Source organism: Bombus pascuorum, chromosome 9 (assembly GCF_905332965.1).
Source record: "Bombus pascuorum chromosome 9, iyBomPasc1.1, whole genome shotgun sequence".
Lineage (NCBI taxonomy): Eukaryota > Metazoa > Arthropoda > Insecta > Hymenoptera > Apidae > Bombus > Bombus pascuorum.
In genome coordinates, this window is record NC_083496.1 from 5,466,254 (window position 1) to 5,481,853 (window position 15,600).

Below are 15,600 nucleotides of genomic sequence, written 5' to 3' on the forward strand. Positions count from 1 at the left end.
CTCCAGGCAGATTACACGCTTCCTTTCAGGCCCGCGGCTCCATTCGTTACGATTAAACGCCGCGCCGGTGACTAAACAACATCCCTCGAAGGAGAAGGTTGCTCCTTCAACGGTAACCGCTTCATTCGAGACGAATCCTGTCGATGCTCGATCTGGTATTACTCGAGTTATCGTCGAACACGAGCCATTACTTTCAAATTAACCTCGATGAGGCTATCACGAGCGAGGGAAAGCGGTCTGGACAAGCGGTTTTTGTCGGCACGATTACGTAACAGCCGGTTCCATTAATCACAGAAATTATTTGCGCGCTAGTCTCAGTTGTGTCACGGTAAACGTTCGTGTTGCGTCTCGAAATTCGTGACGACGTCGACGCTTCGTTCTCCGGCGACCCTTCCGCTCCGAATCGCGTACGAGGCTTTCGCTTTGCGAGAGCTTTTTCGTTCTCGTCTCTGTGGATTTCACGCCGAACGCCTAGCCTCGTGAAGCTTCTGCTTACGTCGTACGCGCAGGTAATGGAGCTGCGTAGTTGGCAAGAGAAAGAATTCGTTCGGGATAGCGTCCTAGAATTCCGACAGCGTTTCGATAACGATGAAGATACGGCGCGTAAACGGTTGCCGAGGTAAATGGAACAAATTGAACGTCGTGGAAGCAGGGACGGGCTCGTGTCCGAAGAAAAATTCTCACGTTGAGTTAGCGTGCGCATTCGAGAAGAGACGAAAGGAGAGCGAACCTGTCCGCGTGGCTCGCTTAGTTACCCGTCCGATGTATTAATTCCCGGTGATCGAGCACGACAACTAAATCGAAGACAGCGTGTCCAATAGGCCGAACTGCTCTCTAGGTTGCGCTATCAGATCGGTACCTTTTGGTAGCCTGACAGATTGACACTGTTCGTCGGATATTAGTGGCAATATGTTTCCTTAATTAAAGGCTTCATTGCCAGCGAGGCCGTCCTCGAGGACCATTTCGGATCCTCTGCCCGTTTCTCTCTCTCGCTCTCTCACTCACTCTCTTCCCTCTACTTAATCTCTCGTCCTTCTTCTCTTTCTCTACTTTTCTCTTTGCTTCTCTACGATCGAAAGATTGCACGATCGATACGATCGATCTCGTGGTGGACTGGATGCGATTCGTCGGCGGATCGAGCAACCCACGGGTACGAATATCGGACGCGTAGATTCCAGACCGGAGGATCGATGATCGAATTATATCCGACACTGTCGGCGATGCCTGACAATCGGTGTTCGCTCCCTCCAAGATTCCCAGCAGATACGATATACCGTTTTATACTCGATTTGCTGCTCTCGGTTAGCTCGACGCGAAACCGACCGGCCAACGGGTTAATTAACTCTCCCGGACGATATTTGCTGCGCGCGATGTTCTTGCCACGAGATGGAATTCGCTAAATCGAGTTTCGATACCGCACACGGCGACGCGTCGAGTCACGTTAATATCGGAGAACTACCGTGGTCGACGACGACGACGACGACGACGACGACGATCGAGGGAAGCAGCGAAAGGATCCACCGAAAAGGATCTAATTTGCGGTTCAGCTGGCACTTACGAGCTTGCCTCACCCCATAAAAACGATACCGCGTCGTAAACACGACAAAGTCCGATTACATTATGCTATGTCGAGGAACCGTAAACTCGCGGTGGCCGGCTACGCCGTAAACAATTAACGAGCTTTCATCGCAGCAGACTTTTTGCGCGAAATTCGTGTAATCGTCGTGCTCATTCGCGAAACATTGTAATTACGGGTGGCACACCCGTTGCTTGACACGGGTTTACAAGCCGGTCGGTAGCCGCTCCCGTTTTTCCCTTGACGTTTTCGACCGACTTCCTAACGCACCGCCACCGAAACGGGACGTCGTGTCGGATGGGAAAGGTCGAGCGACAGGTACATAAACCCTGGCTGCCGGGTGCATTATTGGACGATGCGGATCGATGACAGGGGCGGCCATGTGTTAACCGGTCGTTTCGGGTGACAATCCTCGACGTCGTCATTTATCTGCGACCCCGGGTGAAGACAGCTCGCCCTGGGAAGTCTGCGGTGAGAAATATACGACTTTTCAGCCCACCCTCGACGCGTTCAACCATACGATGATGCTTTTAACGTTCGGGGATGAAACGACCGTGTTCCTGTTCGCGCGAATGCAGACATTCTTGAATGTTTGATTGCACATTAAATTCGGAATATTCGCGAGTTACGTTGACGTACGTGTCTTTCTTTTTTTCTCTTTTTTTCCTTTTTCTCTTAAAAAAATATGTCTCCCAAATTGAACGAGATTAGTCGAAAAACGACGGTGTCTGTCGTTCGGCTTTTTTCGCTCGATCAACGCCGCATTCGGGGAAGGAAATCGTAATCGCGAGCGATGAAGGATCGTGATGGGAGGTCGAGATGGAGACTGGGTGAACAGGAGGCGTCGATAGCGGAGGGAAAAAAGAAGAGAGAAATTCGTGGGAGCGCATCGAATGGTCGGTTATCCGTGGATCCTGGCGACGAGGTGGATCGAAGCGAGGGAAAATTCCTAACGGGCGAGCGCATAGAGAAAAAGCGAGGAGGAAGGCACGCTACTGGCGGCGCCTATCTTAATTCTCGATTGACGTTTATTTATCTGGCGACGTTTAATTTTTATGGGCGCGATCTGGCCGATAGGTTAGCCTCGCAGGTAGCTCCTGCTGTGTGGTCCGAGTCCAGAAGAGATCCGAGGTTGGACTGGTAGAACATTCGTGGACGAGCAGCACCTCTTAATTGAGGGGTGCCGCGTGTCGCGATAAGAAGAACACGGGCGTCAAAAACCCGTGGAAAGAGCTACCAGGGGAAAGGAAAGGAGGAAGGAATTTATTGTGCTGCCACGACGCGTTCGTTCGGTATCCGAAGGCAAGGATTCAGCGCGGCTACGGATCCCCGGATCCTCGTCTCGATACCATGTGCCCCTGTCTCGACCAAATTAAGAGAGTGGTTTTCTTCGTTCACCCGGGATTCCGTAGCGTATTACTCGGCTACGAAGGAAACGGCTCTCTAAAAGCGGCCTCCTCGAATCAACAAATTGCTCTTTCTTCTCCTCGATCGAGAGGCGGAGCCGGCAGCAGGGACGATTTTATTCGACCGTCGAGATTTCAAAGCCCCTTCGAAACGAGCGAACGACCGATTCTCATTCGAACCCTCGAATCGAAAATTCGAGGTATTTTCCAGCACGCGCGAACCATTCAGATTCGAATAAATGGTCGCATCGTGGATCCGCGTCGATATTCAGAAAGTTGGACTATTGAAAAATTTCGCTAAAGTATCGCGAACGTTCTGTTGCTCCGCCGCTGTGCACGACGCGATATATAATACATACACGGTCGCCCGTATATTCGATTGCCTCGGAAACATTCTTTTCGTCGATGTTCCTCGGCTCTAACGAGGATGCTCACCTTGGCGCGTTAATAAACTCGAGCCACGTCGCGCGATTATTCCGTCCGCTCGGTCCTTCTTTTCGCAACGTTTCGTCCACGATAATTACCGTGTTCTATTTTAGTTCGGCAAGAATACGGAGATTTTTGTCGTCGTTGGCGAAGGTGAACTCGTGCTCGTCGATTCACCGACACGATAACGAGCAAACGATTACGCGGACAACCTGTTCGCAAATAAGCCGTCGTCGAATATCTCGATCAACGTACGGACGCTCGTACGTATCAACGATACGAAATAAAGAAGGTGGTTTCCGCTTAATAAGACGGCTCGTCGACCAAGGTGGTCCCCAGGTGTGTCGCTGTTGCTTTTCTCGCGTCGTTCGACTGCGGCCTAAACACGCCGGAACGCGTCGAATCGTTTCGCGAACAACACGGCCACGGTTCTAGCTCCTTTCTCCGAGAAAAGAGCGAAGACACGACGACGAGACAAGAAGGAACGGAACGAAACAGCACGGGACGATAATGAGCCAGCTAAAAGCGATTTAGCGCCATGGCGCTAAGTGTTTTGTCGCCTCGCGAACTCGGTGCTAACTAATGCGGTTCGCAGAGGACGCAGACCGCATCCCTCCTTTCGCGCCTCTCACCTTTACCGTTTCGGACATTCGTGAATCTACCAGCGTGTTTCGTTCGCGTACTTCTCCGTGCGTAGCCATTGCCACACACGTCGTTCGTTTATTAACGTTAGCTTTTCTCGATTCTTTCGCCTCGTTCGTGTAGACACTTTCGCGCGAACGTTTCGAGGAAGCTGACATTTTTATTCGACAACGTCTGCCGTATCGGCCTGTAGGCGAAGTATTCCAACGGACGGTCGAATTTAGTCGTCGGTCCTTATTGTTCGGCGAATCGCGCGGAACGTAATTGACACGATGGAAAGAAAGGAGGGCCTGCGGTGGGTCGGAGCGAGGCCATTTTTACGATTTATCCATGACTTTGCAACGGCGAGGTGGTAGCTGCGTAGTTGGCAACCTCGCCACAGGAAACGACAATGCACGATTCATGAGCGCCAATTATGGGGGAAGCGTGTCTTCCAAGTGAAAAGGGAAAACTTAATTTTTCTCGCTCGCAGCGCGACCGAGTACCCATTGCAAGGAAGGAAATTGCCCGTAACTAAAGCGACGCCTCTGGGTGTCTACTGACCACACCGGAACAGTGCTCTTTTCCCTCCGTCATCGTCCATTCTTTTCTCCGTTGTTCGCCAGTTTGCCACCCGCGTGCCGATCCGCGCGTACCTTTCCGTTCGAAATAGCAGATTCAGATATACGCACGTTATTCGGTGAGTCGTTGATCGAACGAAACGGCAGTAGGAGAGTTTCGCTCCTGATGCGATCGATTCGCGAGATTAATAACGAATCGATGTACTTTTCCAATGGACTGTACTCGAAAAAGCGGAGGAGACACAAGAAGACGCGAAGCCGGTATCTCCCACAAAGGTTTGACAATAGCAAACAGTTTAATGTCCCGTACGTTTATTGTATCTCGGCTACCGTGGCTTTAACTCGGATCGGTAGCCGGAGAAAGGGTGAAAGGAAGCGAAAGAGGGAGACGCGAGATCGGGAAGGAAAAGGAGATCGGAACACTGGGACAGATCTGTTATTCTGTTAGACTTTGGCCGTTCGCCGGTGACATTTGAATGCTTGGTCGATTTTACGTTGGCGAAGGGAACACCGGAGGAAGAAGAGCCGGCAGAGAAAACGAGAACTTTGAGTTCTCTCTGTCGAACCGTGTACTACAGGGCCGTCGCCATTCGGGACTTTCTCGAGCTGCTTCGCGATTCTGTCCGGCTCCTCGAAACACGAGCCGCTTTTCCACGCGAATTCCGCGACGTTGGAATCGTCGCACGGTCTAGATCCGCGCCTGTGTCGACCGTCTCGGGACGACCGAGAGGACGAAAGGAAGAAAGAAAGAGAGGAAAGAAACGGAAGGGACGGATAGACGATTCGCCGTAATTACCGCGGTATCTGCGAGCCGAGAGGTTCCTTCGGCTGGCAAAGTACGAGTGCGCGGAACGACGGGTGTCGAGCGGGGAAAGAGCGAGACGGAAGAAGAGAGAAATTCCTGCGAGAGAAGAGAATCCAGCGGTGATACGGTGCGCGGCTCAAAAATTCCACGGAATCTCGGGAAAAGGCGAGTGGCCGTTGCCGCAATTGGTCATTGGGCGATTTTTGCTGGCATTCATGCGTCCGTTCTCGCTGTATTTATTGGAAAGGTTTCTCTCGTAGGATGCTGCTATACACGGGGGTTAACTAAACGCCGTAAGCCGTGCCTCTTTTCTCATTCGATATTCTTCTCTTTATTTACGAGCGCTTCCCGCGATTTATCTTCTCTCTCGTCTCTCCGTCTTCGTTCTCCTTTCGGCCGATCGGCGCGCGCACGCTACTCGTAATCGCAGGATCATCCGCAATTAGAGCGTACTCGATGAAACGCGGGGGTAACGCGATATCCGGTTTCGAGAGCGATTCGATTGAAAACAGCGGAGCCGATCCAGAGAGCAGATTTACATAGCCGAGCCGAGCGATTTCGCGAGCGACAGACCGATCTATTGCGCAGGAATCGGCGCATCCACCGCGATAAATCGCGACCCAGCGAAACAAATCACTCGCCGAGTCCGATCGATGGTATCTGGTCGCGTCGATCGTCCGTGTCCGCGACATAATTCCTACAATGGCAGCGCACACGGCGCACCGTTGCAAATTACACACTTGCATAATCCATCGAACCGATTAATCGCCGCGCGACTCGCCACAGACACGTATGACCGAGTACGCGATTCGCCTTACGGCCTCGACTTTCGTCGCGACCGCCGGTTCCGTTAAATCATCCACCCTGATCTTTCGTTTCGATCGCTGGAACGAATCTTTCCTTAGAATCGGTACCTTCGATGCACACCTTTCCACCAGCGTCCTTCGGCCACGTTCAACATTCGCGAAGACGTTTCACCGAGCGTCGTACGATCGACGCGTCGTCCGTTTAAGGCGAACACGTCGATTCGTCGGTCGGTTGCATTTCATGCTGACCCGTAGACAAGAGTTACGCGTGTCCCGTTAAGCGAGCCGTGTAGCAAAAAGGGGCAACGACGGCAGCCTCGGTTGCGTATAAATACCGCGCGATGAATCCTCGTCACCTTATATAATCGACGAGCAAACGGATTACGACCGATCGGAGACGATGACGAACGACACCGAGCAACGCAGCAACGAGATTCCACGAATACCTCGCTCCTTTTCTCTGCGTTTTCTTTGACGTTCAACGAGGACTAACGACGTTCGAAAGTTCGATGGGACGGTGTTCTCGGTGGAGCGAAATGCTTCGCGAGTAAACGCGAAAATCAGAAGTGACGCAAGAGTAAGAGAAGGCCGACGAGTTGAAAGAGGAGGCGACTACGGACAAGAAGAGGGATGAAGTCGAAGAAAGAAGACGAAGACGACGACAAAGAAGAAGCAGAAGAAGAAGAAGAAGAAGAAGAAGGCCAGTCGCAATTAAACACGGCGTAAGTCTCGCTCCGAGGATAATGCCCCGGAATGCTGATAATTGGCTGAGCCGTCGGGGCGACCCGAGAAGATGGGCGCTCCGTGCACCTGGCAGCACTGCAAGATCATCGGCTCGCGATCCCTCGTGTCTAATTGATTCCAAGTGATTTATATTACCTGCCGCTCTTCTCCGCCTCGAACATTCCCGGCCCTCTGTGCCACGCTCTTTTACCTTTTCTTCGCCACGAACGTCGCTCGCTCCATCGTCCAACGTACATCGATGCGTCGACGTAGGTAATCGATAACTCGTAGGTTCTATGCGAATCATTGGCGATCGAGGGCGTCCGGAAGTGGAAGAAAGATTCGACGGTTCCATCGCGTCAAAGGATCGCGAGAAGAAAGGAGAAGGAAGGAGGAGTAGCGAAGAGAAGGGAGCATCGAAGGATCGCGATCGAGCGAACGACGCGAGCAACGGGTATGAGGCAAAAGGCAAGCAGCGGAGATGCGGAACACGGTCAGGGAATACAAGCTCGGAGGCAGGAACGAGCCAGGGCCTTTCGCTCTCGAACCTCGATATCAGATCGCTCGTATAAAACTATCGTATCGTTTAAATACGCACTGAAAGGTGAGGCGATGCATCGGAAGATACGCGGGCGGTGGCAGGCTGCCTCTCGGCTGCGTCTTCTCGTTCCGTTCGTCCGTCCGTCCGTCCGTCCGTTCGTTCGTTCGTCCGTCCGCGTGTCGATCCGCGCCGAAGATACCCGGCTGGAATCCATGGGAACCACGGAGAACCGAGCTTAACGCGTATAACCCCTTCCCAGGCTGGCGCGGACCAGAGCCGAGCCACGCCGCCACCGTCTCTCCCTTTTCTTGCCCTCGCTACCCTGGTCGGCTCTCCGCTTCTCCTTCTGGCCAGCCCCGCAGCCCCGTTTCCTTCGCTGCGGCGCGCCGTTTCCTCTCTCGCGCGTTTCCTTCCCGATGTCGTCCGAGATTTCGAGGCTCGATCCACGCAGCCGCGCCGCGCGGCATTAGTATTCGCGACTGGTTTTCGCTTAAACGTTCGAAAAGGATAATTGCCTCGCGGCGCGGAAACGCTTCGAACGGCCGCTCGGCTTCGATTCGATCGCTGCTCCGGCTTCCACCGATTGCCGACAGATACGCGCTCTCGATACTTTGACGGAGGGCACCGATTCCGCTGCGCTGGCCGCGCAACAACTCGACGCACAGCTGCGAGTCCGATCGCGCGCCCGCGCCTCCAAAGGAATCGGTAATTGGACCCGCATTCCGCCTTCCGATTATAAGTTAATCCGCTAATGGGCCAACGCGGACTCGCGAGATTCTATCGCGGTTCCGCTCGCGCAAACTTTGATCGCGCGGGAAACCAGCGATCGGATTGCCTGCGGGATCGTAGATTGGAAACATCTAAAGGCGGGAGAGAAACGGAAGGAGTGGGAACACAGGGAGGCAGCAGGCTCGTGAACACGCGGAAATAAAGGAAGGGTTTGGAGAGGATTTGCAAAACCCGGATGCTCGGACAGGTGATAGACAATGGGTGACAGGGAGCCATTGGACGGAGGCGGTGGTAATCTGCCGTTTTGAAAAGGGGTGGAACCTCCGGCGTGCATTGTCCGCCTAATGATGGAGTGGAGACGTGACAGGTGAAACTGAATACACACGCCACCGAAATCCGACGTACTCGTTCTCTCCTGCTTGGCTCGCTGTTCTCGCGCCGCTGCCACAATCCCTCGACGACCGTCTGTCTGTCCACTTGGAAACGTCGAGTCTGTCGCAACCAACTCCGTTGCTGCCGAAATCCTTCCGCTTGGAGGGCGCGCCCTTTCTTTCCTCCAGGATTCCGACGTCCGCACGGTTTTCAGACGCGAAACGAAGTCTATGCTCGTCGTTCCCCTCTACCGAACGTTAAATTCGTTTTCGTCCATTCAGCGGATACTCGATTAATGGACTTATCCTCCCTTTGCAAATTATCTCGTTCGTCGTAATCCGATTTCTTCCGTTCGGCAGTCTGTCTAATCTGGGAACGCGAGGCTCGGAAATCTCGAAGCTTTTCAGGGTCGTAAAGAAGAAATGGCCGCTAATCGATTCGTAACTCGTGCCGATGTTCGCAGATACCAGAGAGACGGGTTTTGTGAACGCCATCACCGCGGCCGGAGTAACCTACGCGGTCACCAGAGCTTGCACCATGGGACACCTCGTCGAATGTTCCTGCGACAAGATGACGGCGAAAGGTAAGCAACGAGTTTAGATTTCTTCCTACGGAACCCTGAGGCTCGGATCTCGCGAACATCGCGAATTGCGCAGGTAATCGGCTCGGTAAATTGACCCGTACCGCTGAAATGGAGAAGAGCCTGCCGACCGAGGGTGACTGGGAGTGGGGCGGATGCGGCGACAACGTAAAGTTTGGATTTAAGAAGTCGCGGGACTTTATGGACGCCCCTTACCGAAAACGCAGCGACATCAAAACGCTGGTGAAGCTGCACAACAACAACGCCGGTCGTCTGGTAGGCAACGCGCGTTCTCCCGTTCCCCGAACTTTCACGGTATATCGCGACTGCTTTGTTTTTGTCTCGTCTCTGCCGCAGGCCATCAGGGACTTTATGAGCACGGAATGCAAGTGTCACGGACTTTCGGGATCATGCACGGTTCGAACCTGTTGGCGGAAAATGCCGGCGTTCCGCGACGTTGGCAACAGGCTGAAAGAGTCGTTTGACGGCGCGGCGAAGGTGATACCGAGCAACGACGGCCACAGCTTCATCACCGAGGGGCCGACCATCAAGCCGCCGGACAGATTCGATCTGATATACAGCGAGGACTCGCCGGACTTCTGCAAGCCGAACAGAAAAACGGGCTCCCTGGGTACACAGGGACGACGATGCAACTCCACCAGTCAAGGAGTCGACGGATGCGAGCTGCTCTGCTGCGGTAGAGGCTACGACACCAGAGTCGTCAAGGAGAAGATCAGTTGCGAATGCAGGTTCCGCTGGTGCTGCGAGGTCACTTGCAACACCTGCCTGGTTAAGAAAACGGTCAACACTTGTCGCTAACGAGTCGCCTGTCCACCGTTAGAATAAACGTTTGTAATATACGCGACGCGCTGTCGAACAGTTTGGACGCGAGGGTCGAGTCGCGAACAATCAGTCGTAAATAAGTCGCGCGCTCGATCGTTCGCGTCCCATCGTTCGAAGCTTTCCAAGTATCTCCAGCTGTTCGTTTCGAGCGTTTCGCGCTTTGCTTGCTCGCGGCGCGCGAAACGATCGTCGCTTTTCTCGCTTTCGTTCGACTTTTGTCGACACGCCGCCTTTCAACCTCTTCCATTCCCCCTTTTTGCCCCCTTGCGCTTGCGTTCTCCGCATTTACTGTACATAAGACTGAATGGACGAAAGTTTATACTGTGCAGCGTGAAATGCGAATAAAAACGTGTATCCCCGGCCGAATTTTCGTTCGTTACTTTCGAAACATGGCACCGCAATCGCGTCGATCGACGATCGACCGGCACATCGATCGCTGCCGCTCGTAGAGATCGCCGAGACATCGACTAGATCGAGCGACTAGAGGGCGAAGCTTTTCCAAGCTCCAAGGTAAGTCGAGTATTTCGCATTGCATATAAAACCGAGAGAGAAAACGGGCCGCGGTGTAAAACGGTTGGAACGCGTGCTCGTGAAGAGTGGTGAATGCCGGGGGCCCCAGACCGAGAGGAAATCGACGAAACACGGAGACGTTAGGAGGCCTCGTATATTATCGCGTCGTGTAGAACATAGGCTTTTAGCTGTAATTCGACCTTGTACACGGGAGAGGTCGTGCAAGCAATAAACAACCGGTGTCTACATCTCCTATAAAATAGTTTTACGAGCCGACTGGAGAGAGGAATTTCGCATAACCATAAAGTCGGAAAGGAGGCTCGCGCCGTATCGCGACACGCTCGCCACGTTTCGGCGATAGCGGAAGCCATAAACTCCGTGAATAGAAATCTTTTTTCCCTTGACAAGCGCTCGTCCGTCCGTCTCGTCCGTCGATGGGGCTGTGTTCGTTCGTCGGACGCGATGATTAACGCGTTTGCTATTGTATAGCGCGACGCTCGGTTCGTTCCCTCGATCCGCGCCTCTAGACCCGCAACGACGACAATGGATACGACTTTTAAATTATGAAATTTACACGTCCGTACGAATTTGATCGTTCCTTCGTGGGAAGAAAAAAGGAAGAAATTGGCGGGATCGTCGGCGTGGAAGAGCGAAGAGCGTCGATGAACTTGAACGGGGGGGGGGGGCGAAGGATAAACAAGGAAAGGGTGAACAAGGGCGAGCCGGTGAACGAGAATCGAGGGTCCTCGAGACCGAGAAAACTCGTTGGCAGGGGTTAAGTAAAAAATTTAGGATCGCGCTTACACCCTTCAATTTAATACGTGACGCGGCAGAGAGGAACAGTGAGATACGTGCGTGCGCGCGCGAGAAGAGGCCGCGTAAAGGTCTCTTAATAGAGAGGTCGACCTCCGAAGGGTAGGAAGGTGGTGAGCTGCAATTAGCCCCACCAGGCCGAACGACCGGGCCGACTCGACTCGATTAGCCCATGGCCAGGAGATTGGTCTGCTTTGAGCCGACTGGGTGGTCTAACCAGGGTAATTTTCGGCTGCCGTCGACGTTCCCCTTTGAGGGAAAAATGGCCCCTCGAAATTGGTCCCGGAGTAACCGCGCGCGCACCTCGTGCCACAGACCCGCTGCTCGCTCTGCAACGCGCCATTTTAGTTTCTCCCGTTGCTCACGGCCGAGAGATCTTCCGGTGGTAATTCAATTTCGCTCGACATCCGCCGATCCGGCCCGGTTATTACGGCCTAATGAAAACATCGGCATCGCGGAGGATATACCCGCACGGCCGGACGCGATGCTCGATTTACCGATTACCGCGTTCACGCGTTTATTTATTTTTCTCGTCGCCTCGCGCGCGAGCCTCTAACGATGGTTGAACGTTGCTCGATTTTTGATACGTGGAAGACGTCGGTGAACGAGCGGTAATGCGGCGGTTGCTCGTTACGAAGGCTCGTAAAGCGGAAGGAAAAATGACGGGACGTAACGACTGAATGGACACTGGCGCGCGAGCGAACGAACGAACGAGCTGAACTCTCCCACGAAGAACGATCGTTCGGCAACGTTCTTGGAACGATTAGACGCGGAACAATGGGGTCCGCGGAACGCACGTGGGTCGTGACGCGCGACAAAACCGCAAAACGCGACCGTGATTAATCGTCCTGCTCGCCTTCCAGAGAGGGAGAACCGAGTGCCGCGCGCCGGCAACGCGCCGTCGCTCCTTCTCCTCTTCTTTTTCTTCTCTTCTCTTCTCTTCTCTTCGTCGTGCTTCTCGCTTCCCGCTTCTCGTCGTGGTCCTGCCAGTTCGCGCGTTTCTCCGTTCGTCTCGTCGCCTTGGAACCGCGGCGAAGAAAGCTACGACGATAAGGCTCTGGTCGTAATCGGATGGTTCGTCGAAAGTCACAAGTCGAAGATGGTTCGCGACACGTGTTCGTCGAGCTTTTTCCACCGAGTCTGGAGAAACGTTGGCACTCGGGGGAAGAAGCGGCCGAACGAATCGGTAAAGACGAAGAAGCAGTAGAGAAACGGGGAGAGCCGTGGAGGGAGGAAATTGTGGAAGCAGGTCCTCGTACGCGTTAGACGGTGCAAGTTGCAAGTGTACAGGGGCAAGACATCGAGGCGCCGGAGGTGGTCGGTCGTTCGAGCCGGCCGCGCTGGTCCGACGCCAATATTAATTAAACGATCCCATAAGCGCCTAACAAACTGGCTGTACGTTAGGCGGTTTATTGGGGTCCGCGAGCAGGACGTTAAAATGTTCCAATCTTAATTAGGTAGGTGTTTACAGGAGGATAATTCCACGGGCTTTAAGCCGGTGCACCGTTTACCGTTTCTACCGAACGCGGGCCACCGGCCGCGACGACTCTCTTCTTCCTCCTCCTTCGAGATATTCTTTCAAAAGATATTTCTCGTCTACCTCGCGCGCTCTCTTCTCCAGCCATCTCTCGAAGGACGAAGGACCGTGCCACGAGGTAGGTGGAAGAGGTCGTTGAAATCTTTACGGTTCTTCCAGCTTCTTGGAATTTCTTCGACCCCCTCTCCGTTCGTTCTCTGCATCCCTTTGCTCTTTCTCTCTCTCTTTCTCTCCCCCTGACACACTGGTCTTGCGTAATTAGCCACGCGTTTCTCTTTTTTTTCCACTGAAAGGGCAAGCGCTAAGATGGTCGGGAGAAGCTAGCAATTTTCGCTCGGAATGCGCTCCGGATAAGCTTTCATCGTTCTTCACCTCCTTCTTCTCGTCGTTCTCGCGGTACGACGTTCGTTTAATTTCGTTGCTCGTATTGTTCGATTTTCACCAGACCTCGGAAGCGCGGTCACGAGTTGCGCTCGAGCGCTAATTCGCATCGATTCGAGAAACATTTAGAAGCGGTTAGCGTTCGCTGTACGCCGTCTTCCGCGTTCCTCCGAGGAACGAACTTCGGCCGTGTTCCCTGCCGATGCCTCGACCAGAGCAATAGCGCTCGTTCGACGTCGTCTCTCTGCCGTTTCGAAGTTAAAACGAAAGCGGAAAATCGCGGTTCTCGGGCGGCGACGGGCCGCGGGCGTTCTCCGTTCCTCGATCCTTATCGCGCGAGATCGAAGCGCGGTTGCGATTCGATCCGCGCTCGAGATTTAAGCGAATCGCGGAAAATCGGTTAAGCCGAACAGCGTTTCGGCGATAGGAGGAGGGAAGGAAATTACGGTCGCGAGGAACGCGTAATTTTCCCTTGACTCGAGTCGAGAGCCGTGTCGTAATTATCGGTCGCATAATATCCGAGAATTTATTCGAAAGAATTTTTCTCCGACCAGGAGGAATTTCGCTTTATCGGTGCGGTGTTATCGCGGGTGCCACAGCTACCAGGCCTAAGCTCGTTCCAAACCCGTAAGAAAATCACCTGTATCGTTTCGTCATTCGTCCCCTTCTCTCGATAATTTTACTTTACCCTTCTCTTCGCTGACCACCCATGCAACGATCGAGCGTGCGTCGCTCGCGATCCAATTTCGTCGTTTGGTTTTCCATAAAATCTTTCCGACGACTTGGGAAATCTCTTCTAGGACGACGAACGAGGCCGCGAAGCGGAGTCTCGCGCCCGAGATTCGGCGAAACCAGTGAAAATCACAAGCAGGTCGCGAAGAGGAGAGGCGGAACGAGGAACGAGCTGTGCCGTGCAGGGGCAGAGACAGAGCGGCAGCGGGACGATAAATATCTCTGTGAGGTCGCGTTGCGAACACACGACATTGTGGGCAATGGTCGTAAAGCGACGTGTTGCCGAGCCCTCTCGGCCCTCGGCTCTCTCCTCCCTGTCCGAGCTCCGCTCTGTGTTTCCGATGCCAGATTATACGTGCTGGACCGTGGCACCGACAACTTCATCCGCGGGGCGCCTCTGATTTATCCTTATTAATAAAACTTTAAAGTGCTGTTAACATGTGCCGGAGGGTTGCGGTGACGGCGAACGCGCCGCAGAAACCGAGAGAGACCGACCGGGAGGTTGGGACGACGAAAAAGGAAGGAACGGCCCATGACCGGGCAAGTATTGCGCTTCCTCCAATCTCCGTAGGCGGTCGAACTTTCGTCATGCTTTCGTCGAATTCGACTACCATTTTACGTACCAGTCGATATCGCGCGAAACGTTTCAGTTCTATTCTATCAGACAGGAAAATAAACTCGAACGTTACCGACGATCAAATCGGATAGAATTCTTCACGAAACACCCGGAGTTGTCCTCTCGTCTACAAGACGAATAGTCCTCGATCCGAGAGAAACTGCAACGAGTCGCCGTGGAAAAAACAGAGAAAACGCGCCGTAAATGCAATAAGCGTAGTAAGACGTTGCGAGCGAGGAAGCTCGAGAAACGGTCGAAAGTTTCTCTGGCAAGCTGGTGCACGCATGGGCGCACAGCGGGGAGCTTGGGACTGCGAGAGTCATGGCTCGCGGGACAAGGGGACGAGATGGGGTGGTAGAGGGTCCCGAGGAACCGAGCAGCGCCTCGACGAGATATCAGGCATTATTAAAAGTACATAAACACCGCGAGGTAAAACGCGAATTATGACCGTGGCCGGCTGTGAATTAAGAAGGGGCGACGATGGAACGATGAGAGTACGAGATAAAGAGTCATCGCGGGCTTGCGCCCCGCTATCGTGTAGCCTCCTGCCTTACAACCATCCTATTTCCCCCTTCTCTCCGCTCCTTCTTTTCTTTCGCTTATCTGCTTACGCGATAATCGCTTTTATCCGAGGAAAAGCAAACTCGGAAATGAACGGAGATTATTTGCTTGGGTCTGCCTTTCCAGAACGTAGGTACATCGGAAAAAAAAGACCGATCTCGCGTCTAGGTTCGCGCTGGCGAGAGTAGAAGAAGATCGCGATCGAAGAGGAATCAGTTGAAACGGAGATAATACCGCGATCGATGGCTTTCTCCTCCGTTGTCTTCCGTTCTCTTCCGTTACGTAAACCAGTGAACGTCGGAAGACAAGCGGTAAAACTATCAGCCGACGACGAGACGATTGCCTCCCGTTTTCACCTCGGAGCGTAGCAGTCGAAAGATCGAATCGCGACTCGCGAGACGCGCCGATCGGCCGGCTGACGAAGGGGACGCGGATCGACGA

At 53.5% G+C, this 15,600-nt stretch overlaps 1 protein-coding gene across 4 annotated transcripts in view; it reads left to right on the forward strand.

The window, feature by feature from the left end:
• LOC132910594 (protein Wnt-6-like) overlaps nt 1-10,371 on the forward strand; it is a 54,290-nt gene extending 43,919 nt beyond the window's left edge. For all 4 annotated transcript variants that reach the window (XM_060966376.1, XM_060966378.1, XM_060966375.1 and 1 more), the window contains 3 exons: nt 9,050-9,169; nt 9,243-9,442; nt 9,524-10,371. In XM_060966376.1, coding sequence (XP_060822359.1) covers nt 9,050-9,169; nt 9,243-9,442; nt 9,524-9,985 — 782 coding nt within the window. In that variant the 3' untranslated portion in view covers nt 9,986-10,371. The remainder of the gene's footprint in view (nt 1-9,049; nt 9,170-9,242; nt 9,443-9,523) is intronic.
• Nucleotides 10,372-15,600: the final 5,229 nt, after the last annotated feature.